The following is an 11,118-nucleotide window of genomic DNA, read 5'->3' as shown; positions in this document are numbered from 1 at the left end:
CAGAGTGAGCTTGGCGAAAAACCTGTACTCGCGCGCTCTAATGCGAGGCCTGCCGCCTTTTAACGATGACGGCTTTGACGTGCTGGTCTGCTGTATGGATGGGCAAAGTGATTTGAGCAGCCCAGGGACCTAGCGAAGATATGTTTAGTGGACATGAAGTCGCAGCCCTATGCTCCATCTTCTCTTCACGTGTCTATATGGAAATGTGAATTGAAAGGATGAGAAAATAATGAGCTGTGTGGGCGCTGATAAAATTTGTATATATATTGGAATAGCTGTTTTGTATTCCATGAGCACAACGTGGTAAGCATCACCGATTTCTGTGTTCTTTATGAAGAAGCAGAACCATGATTTATTTTATTTGGTAACAAGCAGATATGAGGCTATTTATTTACTTATGTGTACCTACTGCTAATACTACTTGGGATTGTCGCAGAAAGGCACAATATTGCTAATAGGATAGCTTTCTGCAATTGACCATATTGACATAACTGTCTGTTACTAAGAATAATGATGACTGTGTCAACATGTTAGTATACCGTAAAATGTAGTACGAAGCAAAGCCAACAAATCTGGAACGCAAAGAAATACAATGTGATGTAGGGTAGCCATAAGGCGCAGTCAAAATAAGGACCATAATGCTGTTTATTCCAATGTACGGAATGGTTGTATACAGTAAAGATTACCTAGTGAGTTGAACATTGCATTGATGGTTGATTATGTATCATGCAACTACAGGCATGTGTGACAAATGTAATCAAGAGTTTGATAATAGCGAAACAGAGGCACAAATGAACGAGAAGTGACTGACTAATGAAAAGATACACTATCAACTGCAGTTACAAATTTTGTCAGTGATGAACTATTAGTGATAGATAGCGATAGGAGAAAACAGTATTTAAATCAGTCAGTATGAAAACGGCATTCACTTAGCCTATGGTAGTGTTTGTGACGCGTGTCTCTCGTTTTAGAAGCGGTAATTTACTTTGTAGTGTCCGATTTTAGGTGATGTTGAATTAATTAAAACATGAGTTTAAGCCGCGCGATTTTAGCACGAGGCTTTATCGATTGTATTTCTTCTAGTTTCATTATTTGTGTTGGCGAATCGACGATTTTATATTTGTTGAATTACTGTTTCCTCTGAGCTGCTTCGATATCATATTCAAGGATATATCTATTCCATGTGTTGTACATTAATAGTTTAGTTTGATAAGCGGCTAGTCTGAGACGTTGTCTGATAAAAAAAAAAACGTCGTTTTAGAGCCGTTGAAGTGATAGCTTCCGCGTAAGCACGCCATCTCAGATCGTGGGTAATCAGTAAGCCACGTTATTAATGTTCAATAACTACAGCGAGCGATACTTCGTCAATACTGCACTGGAAGATCGATTTATGCTTCTTCCTAGTTATTGATGTGATATTGGGGATGAAGAGACAATCCACATTTCAGCGTTATGGTGTCGCCGAGCTGTCTTCCTGCGCATTCGAATGCATTCGTTATAACTGTGTGGGCTTTTACTTATCGAATAGTTCCCTGGCGCGTTGCGCTCAGCCTGACACTGGATGGTAGCTCTGAGAAAATCGCCGTAGTTCAGAGGCAGAGCTTAATACGTTTTGGAGACGAGAGGCGCGTTTAGAGGCCCAATTCGCAAATCTATTCGTTCGTACTATCGTGAGCAAAAGTAACATACCTCTTGTCATCGCGTGCTGAACCACGTTTGCTACATGCGGATGTCTCCTGACAAAGCATCCTCGGTGTGGATACCTGCTTAACTGCCCGGTTTTCGACAAGAATGCTCCGTCAGGAGACGCCCCCGCGCTCGACTTGGCCCGCACTGGTGGAGGTATTTTGCTTTTGCTTGCGATAGCTCATCTTCATATGCAAGGTTTGTTCTCCGTTATATGGCGCCGAATCACGAAAATCCCTTGCTCATTACAAGCTGCCATCTGATATTGACCTAATTTCCTAAATGCCTATCCGTTGCTTTCGTCCTTTGTTTTATCTTCTTTTCTTTTCCGTTTCTATGAAACCTCTATAGTTACGCTTTGTTGCTATCTCTCTCTCTTTCTCTCCCCCCCCCCCCCCCCCCCCCGGCCCTTTTTCACCTTTTAATTACGAGGCAACCGATATTTTTTTTGGGGACATTGTTATGCACAGGTTAATAAGCATGGTCTGGGCGCGTATTTTGAGTTTGCATAAATTTTAGATGGGCCGTTATTTCCCTGACCTCGATGATTCATCTAATTGGCGAAAATGCCGAAACAGGAAGTGGTAGCAATCAAGCTTACACCCATTTCCGGCGTTTCCATAAATCAGATGACTAGAGGTCAGGGAAATAGCGATCACTTCTGAAAGCGACGCTAACTCGAAATACAGATCCTGAGCTTCCAAAAGGTAGAAAAAAATCTGCTTTTAAAGTTTTTCCTCCATTCACATTGAGTATAATTAAAATTGCATGGGAAACCAATGGGCTAAGTTTTGAACATGATTGCTAGGTAAATGGAGAATATTGTATTTGTTATGGGGTTGTTAGGGGCCGAGCCCGAAAGACGTCTATGCCCGGGTCACCAACGTGCCCTGAGAAGGGCGCGGGATGAGGCGCCCAGAAAGGAGACTGTACACATTGCTAGCGGGAGACAAACTGGCCCTCCTCGCTGTACCCGGAGAGAGCGTTTATTAACTCTTTCCCTTCCCGCTTCTTCCCCCACGCAGACCGGTTCGGCTGCCGTAGAGAAGACGCTCTGGCGGGGACACATGGGAGGGATCGTCACAGTATTCTTTAACATATTGACAGGAATGGTCTAAGCTTCCAATACGTAGCAAAGTGTTTCTTCTTAAGCCTGCCATGTGTTCACGAGTAACTAAGGGTGCATAGAAAACCAATAAGAGCGGTTTTGGAGATGAAAAGCAAGTCTACAAGCTTGCTGAGGGAGGATCTGCGGATGCATACTGATTATGATGGCGCTAATTTACAACATGTAAAAATTAGGATTGAAAACTATTTCCAAGAATTTGTACAAAATGTCCAGTCTTGCCCTTTTTCAATTCTTCTTTTTCTGGTTCTTTTTCTTCTTCTCCTTCTTTTTCTTCTTCTTCTTTCTATTCTTTTCCTTTTCCTTCTTTTTATTTTTCCTCTTCTTCTTCTATTTTTCTTCTTTTTCTTCTTCTTCAGGCGATTTCGACAATGCTTCATGCATGCCAGCTTTCTTTTTTTTTTTTTTTCTCCCGATACTTCTTTCTTTCTCCTGTTTTTATCTGTGACCCCGGGTTCCTTTTCTTCATACTTTCCATTTTTTATTTCATTTAATTTTATTACCTTCCTTTAATTGTATTTCTTCGCTCTTCCGCCCCGATCTTTAAAGATGAAAAGAATAACTGTGAGCTGAGCATAGTAGAAACGTACACGGAATTATCGGGCGCTGGCTGCTCACGTGCAGTGGCCATACGTGTGTACCGCCCTTGCCAGTGCGCGTGCTGGGGAAGCGTCCGGTAATCCAATATTAACATATTCCAGTACGTGTCCGCTTTTCTAAATCTCTACAGGAACTTCAGAGGAAAGTGTGAGGGGTTCTTCACCTTTAGTGCCAACTAACTCGTTTGCACTTAACGATTTCACTCTAAACGCACCCAGAACCTATCACGGTGGCCGCCTTCTCGACAGCTGAACACGCCTTCTTCGTGTTCCGCGAAGAAGGCCTGGAGCGCAGCGCGTGCGGCCCCAGGAACGTCTCCACGGTGGCACGTCTCTGTAAGGTGCGGATGCAACTCCATAATAGCTTGCGGCTCTACTTTATGCTCGACCTATATCGTATATTCATAACATCAGAAGCTTCAAGGGCATGCGCATAACATTGTTTCAAAGCTTAATTTATAGTATATGGTGTGGTTTGATTTATGAGGTTTGACGTCCCAAACGACTCAGGCTATGAGTTGTCTTGCTTTTTTTGCTGTGCCAATACGCCTGTCTTGCCCCCTTTTTTTCCTTTTTTTTTTTTTTTTTTTTTTTGCCGATGAGCAGAACGAAATTGGCGTCAGCCGACAGAATGCTGATCGGTGGACGACGCTAATGAAGGCCCGTCTGCAATGCGTCGATCCCGCAGACGACACATTCAGCTTCAATGAAATTTGTGAGTGATCGAGGTTTGCTAATTATATGGAGAAACCAGTCTGCACCACTGATTGCGTGACTACTTATGGTTATGTTCGTTATATTCTGCTCTTTCATGGCATATTGGCGCCGATAATTCACAGGGCATATTTTAGGGCATGTAGCAAACAAGCCGACAGTAATGGCTCCCGTATCATTTGGTTCGCCGTGAAACTTCTGCCATCTGCATGGCTGCTTCTCTGACACCCGCCCTTTAATCATAGTTTTGCAAAACGTTATGCATGTGAAAACGCGAAGGTAATTAGAGTTCGCGTTTAATAAGCACCGCAGTCACATCATCACATGCCTTAACAGTCGCCGACCCTCAAAACCACACATATTTCAAGTTCTGATTTTAGTGACACAGATGGAAAGTTTTTAAACGTCAAAAGCGTCAGAAAACAGCCACGTTTTCAAACTTTTTCAGGGAGAGTACGCGCACATACTCGGAGAAAAAGAAATTATTCCTGCTAAACACAAAGTTAAGGAATGTGCATAGCGATATGGTTTTAATTGCCAAGAAAACTGGGGGGCACGTCTACTATCTCTGTGCACTAATCTAATAAAGGCATCTTAGTTATGCAGAACAAAGGAGGGAAGTGTGCGACCACGAGTATCAGTGAACGTGAATGCGACTATGAAAGTGGCGTGCATTTCGCGGTACTCTCATCCACGTGGGTGGATTCTGAAGCATCGTGCAAGTCCTTATGGGTATACAGGGGACAGCGGGTAGGGTTCAGCTCAAGGGGAATGCTGTGATGCGCTGAGCTGAATTCGCATGTCGGCCTGATCTTCACTTGGCTTTCGCCTGTTCTCTTCATGTTAATCTCAGATGCTTCCTCCTGGGTACCAAACTTGGAGAACGGTGTACTCTTTGGGGCCTTCGTCACCGAGACGTAAGCTTAAGCACGGCGTCACTTGACCCGCTGCCTTTTTTGCGCCTTACTTTATATCAAGTAAATAGGCGCATTCAAGCAAATGAAGAAAATCGTTATTGTGAGCATCACATAAGATAAGAGGATTAAGTTGTAAAATTAAAGCTAACGCTTACTGCGCTATCTCGTGCTTGTTGATACACTGGCGCCGGAAAACGGTTATGGGAGTTCCTGGTGAACATGTGAATAACGAGTGATTTCGTATTAATTTTCTACGCAACCATTCATTTAACAGCATTTAGGGTGGTGTCATACCATTTTGCTTTCCATTTAGCATCCATCTTTTAGTCAAGCTGGAGATTGGTTTGGGATAGGGTTTCTAACCGGTGACATATACACCTTCAACTGAATGTCGCTCAGTGTAAGTTTAGGTGTTCACTGAGAAGTGAAGTCAGATACTGTGTGTTTTCGTTTTCCCAAAACTAAACCAACTAATCACGTTTGACACTACAAAACTTTGTGCTAGTCTCTCAATTCTAAAAAGCCAATCAAAACCATGCCAAATCGAACCGTGCCAAACAGTACTTTCGCACACCTTAATCGATTTAAGCGGATTTAATCCCCGGCTAATTTTACGCGATAGCGTATACAACTCGTTCCACCGAAAGGGAGTCGTTGCCGATTAGCAGTCGCCAAACATAAGGGAAACACTGAATTTTTTTTTTTCGAAACGTTTGCCACAAGGCATAAGTTGAGAAGGGGAATGGGATAAAGTTAAAAGAAGGAGTGAAGTCCAGTTGCGTTTATGTATTCGCAGAGGTTGGCAGTGTAGCGATTGTCCATTGTCCACTTCTCATAATCACAATCGCGATTCCACCGCAGGCCCACCTTCATGAGTATCCGTTGTCTAATGTGAGTCATTGAAGGACACGTCCACAACAAGTGGCGCACATCGCAGACGTCAGGTGCAGTGTCACAGTGAGGGCACCTGTCAGTCACTGGCAGATCTTTATTCCGCCATCGATGTCGTACGGATGGGGTCAGAGCCGTCCCTGCCCGAATCCGGTGCACTGTTACCTCCTCCTGCCGAGTAAGACTACGGGGGAGAGGGTGCGAACACGGAGGAATGAGAGCGCGTGTTCGCTGGCGCAGAACTTGAGAATCGGAAACGTGGGACAGGAACGGATCTCGGGGAAGAGGGGAAGGTGGTGGATCGCCTGATGTGTTTATGTGCGTCATAGCATCCGCTTGAATATTATGTGGATCGCGAGCATGGCCACGAATCCAGTGTATGCGCACAGAACATGGGTACTTTGAACAGAGCACATGAATGGACTGTGTTATTTGGAATGTGCGTCGAACGGCCTTAAGCTGTTTAAGGGCAGTGAGAGAGTCTGTGTAAAGATGAACTGCATTGAATGTAGAAACTGGCGGAAGGGAATATATGGCATTGTAAATGGCTTGAAGTTCCAGTGCCAGAGGGGTACACGTATCCGCGGTATATGTCACGTGAGTGTTGAGATGCTGTTGAGAGGGACTATACACAGAAGTAACTCCTCGCTCTGCAGTAGGTGATGCATCGGTATATAATATGCACCCTTCAGGCAGATGTGCGGATGATACCGACTGGGAAGCAGTGGGGCGATTGTCCGTGAGCTGGCAGTACGACCATGAAGGTAGTGTCTTTAAACGATGGAGTTGTAAAGACTGTTTGTGAGCTCTGTTTGCCATCCGCTGATCAATGAGTTCACTGCGCGTATTTAGCTGGGCGTACTCCTGAAGTACTGGTATGGGTGTTAGGCGGGAAAGACATGTTATTACACGCATAGCCTCACGATTGATGGCCTCAAGGGAGTCCCACTGTCTGCGGGTGAGACGTTGAAACTGTGCCTGGTAGATTATACGCGGCTGGAGGATAGAGCGAACAAGCTGGCGGGCCGTGTGAGCACGCGCGCCGCCAGAGCGCATAGCTATGCGACAAATCAGACCTAGAGTAGCGTGAGCGGACTTACGGATGGCTGTCAGTCACGTGGTGCCAGTCCCAGAGAAGAGAGAGTCCCAGAGGCAAACTAGGTTGGACACCAGTGTTAATAATATTCGGCAGAAATCATATATTGGATATCCGGTGGGCCACATTTGGCTGGTGGCTCACCTACATTTTGAAATTGCCATTGATTTTGTCATATTAAAATTATGTTAAACATCAATTTTTGTCAAATTCAGATTAGTTCAAACTTCGGGGTTCTGGTGGCCCACATTTTTGGGCTGGCCCAACTAAATTTAGAAGTCGCCACTGGGTTGGCCGTACTGAAATTAGATTTGACTCCAGTTTTGGTCGAATTTGGATGAGGGTAAATTTTGGGGTTCCTGGGGTCAAATTTTGGGGGTGCGAACAGACACTTTCTGGGACATGTGCTGATCCTTTTGCGGGGAATTTGAGAGCGGGGAAATCTCGTTAAATCTCGTTCGATGTCCGGATGTTCCCATTTCGGTACCCGGATGACTGCTTTCGGTGTTGGCTTGAGGTCCCCGACAACGGGAGCTAAAAGCATTTCATTTTTAAAACGTGCACGATATCGCGTCAACGCAGGTGCTGCCTAAGCGTCTTCCAAGATTTTTAGGTGGGAAATGTGGAATAGATGGGTAATAGCTATTGCAGAAAAATGAAAGCTGAGAAAAAAATCAATCTTACATTCATCATCTCGGTTGCGTCGTTTATTACCTCGCCTGCTTTCTCTTTGTCAGAAGAATGTGAGGTTGCAACCAGCCGAATTTTTGATACCGACCTTCTCAAACTCCATAGCATATAGATTAAAAACAAAGAAAGCGAGAACAAGACCTATTATACTGGATAAGCAATCAGAATACGACGAAACTTTGCAGAAATCTACCAGCTTTCCATGTTTCAGAATAGAGTCTCGGAGAGTCCGGAGAATAGACACGGACTCGTAACACTTGCATGAAGCTGCCTCGCAGCCTTTCATCCCAGCGATCTCGCCCTCCTTTTTCATATCTTTCGGCGACTCCGCGTGAATCCAAGACATCATTCTTCGCTTGTAATGCTTGTAATAAGGGTACTGTGTTTAGCAGCAGCGTAGCTTTGCCTTCCTGTGTGCGGCAAGTACATCATCAGTCAGCTCACAGTCCCACTATTTTTATGGAGCCTACTGCGGTAGCTTTGGCTTTCTGCTACTGACTCTGGGGTCGTGAGAAGGAATATCCCGATCACGGCAACTGCATTTCTCCACCCGAAAATACAAAAGCGTTAATGTGATGTCAGTGCACGGCAATAACTAGTCGAAATCAGTCCGGAGCCTCCCACCACGGCCTCTCATTGCCCGTCGTCGTGTTACAAGACGTTAAGCCTCACATATTGCGTCGTTTTGGAGTCGCAGCTTTTATTCAAATGCAGCGGCATCCAGTCGTTGTCCACACGTGTTTTTAGCGTGAAATCACTGCTTCAGGGGGCTGACGGGATTCAGAATTTTGTTTTCCTCGACGTTTGACAGTTGAGCGCGTGCCGTTTTGGCGGGCACTGGGAACTCGGCTTTCACAATTTTGAAAGGGAGGGTGAGATTGGAGTGCAGCCTTCCAGAACCCTTTGATCTCGCGTTAGACACTGTGCCTATAGACCACGTAGGCACGTTCGTATGGCTAGGTTAAAGAGGAGCTGTATATTTGTGTCGCTTCTGGAATCTTCGACCGCTTACATCATGGTCCTGCTCATGAGGAAAGTTGAGCCTAACAAGGAAAACAACAAAAATTGGTCGCGATCTCGTCACTGACTTAATCGTCGGGAAACTAGATACACAGCTAAACCATGCGAAGTCGCGTTATCACACTCTAAAGCCGGTTTAACCATAGTTTAAACCCCGCATAACTTTTTGGCCCTCTTTGTGAATGGCCGTGCTTGGCAACCCACGTGCAGGCGTTCGTGGCGCAGTTCTGGGCACTACGACTCGGCGGTGTGCGCCTTCCTTCTGGATGACATAGAGCGGGAGTTCAACGGCACAAGCTCTTTCTACGAGCTGACGCTGGGAGGAAACTACAGGCTGAGCCAGCCGGTGCCCCTGAGTCAAGTGCCTACCCCGCGTCCGGGAGTGGCGTGCCCGTCGGGACCCCGGACGCTGTCTGCCACCGACACCAGGTTCTGGGAGGAGCATCCGCTCATCACCCGCGCGCCGCCGCCGCGCCACGGGAGGGCGTTCTTCGTGCAGTCAGGAATCGCTTTCCGAAGCTTGGTCACCTTTGTGCTGGACGAGACGTGGGGAAAATGGGTCGTGTGCTACGTGGCCACCGGTTTGTGCCTCTTCTGCTCGGTCTAAGGAGACTTTAAGTGAACGCCACAACTTGCATGGTTGTGGCATGACCAAAATATAGCGCTCTTATGTCTTGAGAATGTACGACTGATCGTTTTGTTTTTCCCTTAGCCGATCTCCCCATTTAAATGCTTTCCGATGAAACCGACGAGAGTGGGTGATCGAGGAAGTTCGTTCTTTGCCGCCTCCATGTCAAGTCCGCTCTTTAGCAATGCCATGCCGTAATGTTGACAGACTGCAGCTCTCCTTTTGGATCCACAATCAGCTTATCAATTTAACATTTCAATTCATGCAGGAGAAAATTATTCATGAACGCTTGATGCTGTGTCGGCAACACAACTGAACCAGGGGGCATCCACACGAGGAGCACTTGGGGAGGTCATAGCAGCGCCTTCTGTTACCCGAAAGCTTATTTGCAACTTAACTTTTTAATTGTGCTGCGCCTGCTTTCCATTCTTATACTCTATACATATTGTTCTTCATGCATAACACTGCAAACAAGAAGACACATACCGTTTAATGACCGACCGACATCTTACACCAAAGTATTTTAAGGCTACCATTGCGTTGCTCGCAGGTTTTTCGAATCGCCCTGTGGGATGGAAAAATATGCTTACATTGGTGCTCTTTTAACGCTGTAGTATACTTTGCTCTAGTTAAACTTTCTTTCGACAAAAAAAAATTCGCCTCTGGCACGTGTCCCTGCTTTGAGAACGGAGAGTGGAAGTAAAATAAATCACTTTCATGCATCCAATTTCTACTCCTCTTGCCGTCTTCGAAAGCTTTCCAACTCTTTCCAGAGCAAGGCGCAGTACTGAAGCTGGCCGAAGAGCAAGTCACTGGTGGTCAGGTTCCAGCTCCCGCAAAGCTGGTAGACACGTTCAACGCCACAACGGAACCTATCCGCAAGATGCTGGCCTCCTTAGAGGTAGCAAAACACACGCCAGGGAAACATTTTTGCCCTTTCTTTGGCGTTCATCTTCTAAACGCAGCAGAATCGGCAGCAAAAATGACTGAATAATATCTGCGTACGCAGCGCCGGAGCCTATACGTGTTCACGGACGCGGACGTTCACCAGTACCGGCTGGACGCCTGCGAAGGACGCCACACGGATTGCCCGTCCTGCCTGCAGGATCCCTTCTGCGGATGGGATGGCAGCCGCTGTCTTCCTCACACAGTCGGGTGCGCAGGCCGGCGACCTGATATCAGACGATCAGTGCGTATGGCAGGCGGGTGGTGTATCAATGAAGTGGAATTGCAGCGACTGCCCGGAGAGGCTCTCATCCCTATAAGACTTACGTTATCTGACGTTATCTGACGTTATCTCTCCGCTGTCTAAATTTGTCAGTAGCGTTAAACTTGTGCTTCTTTTTCTTATGATCTGCTTGGGATTCTGCCTCGTAGCTGTGGTCACAGTGCCTATCAGGCACGTGTAGAAGGGGGGGGGGGATACCCCTCCCCCCTTGAACTTACGGTTACTCCCCTCCTTTTCTCTTCACGGTATTCTTTTGGGTTATTTACCGTCCGGCATCCTCCTCACGTGCGACTCACAAAAGCTACTGTAGCCCTCCTCTTCACAAAAGTATGGCTATGCTGCTGACCAGACCGGCACCTAGTATAGTATAGTATAGTATAGTATAGTATAGTATAGTATAGTATAGTATAGTATAGCATAGCATAGCATAGCATAGCATAGCATAGCATAGCATAGCATAGTATAGTATAGTATAGTATAGTATAGTATAGTATAGTATAGTATAGTATAGTATAGTATAGTA

At 45.9% G+C, this 11,118-nt stretch overlaps 1 protein-coding gene across 1 annotated transcript in view; it reads left to right on the top strand.

Moving 5' to 3' along the window:
* LOC146198504 (semaphorin-2A-like) overlaps positions 1-10,658 on the top strand; it is a 19,024-nt gene extending 8,366 nt beyond the window's left edge. Inside the window, exons 8-14 of the mRNA XM_084591921.1 lie at positions 1,746-1,842; positions 3,631-3,752; positions 4,018-4,126; positions 4,979-5,042; positions 8,965-9,320; positions 10,141-10,268; positions 10,377-10,658. Of these exons, the coding sequence (XP_084448047.1) occupies positions 1,746-1,842; positions 3,631-3,752; positions 4,018-4,126; positions 4,979-5,042; positions 8,965-9,320; positions 10,141-10,268; positions 10,377-10,658 (1,158 nt within the window). The remainder of the gene's footprint in view (positions 1-1,745; positions 1,843-3,630; positions 3,753-4,017; positions 4,127-4,978; positions 5,043-8,964; positions 9,321-10,140; positions 10,269-10,376) is intronic.
* The last annotated feature ends 460 nt before the right edge of the window (positions 10,659-11,118 follow it).

The sequence above is a fragment of the Amblyomma maculatum genome, chromosome 2 (genome assembly GCF_055883805.1).
Source record: "Amblyomma maculatum isolate TAMU_Amacu chromosome 2, ASM5588380v1, whole genome shotgun sequence".
NCBI lineage: Eukaryota > Metazoa > Arthropoda > Arachnida > Ixodida > Ixodidae > Amblyomma > Amblyomma maculatum.
The sequence above is the reverse complement of the archived record's forward strand: the minus strand, read 5'-3'. Positions and strand labels throughout refer to the sequence as shown.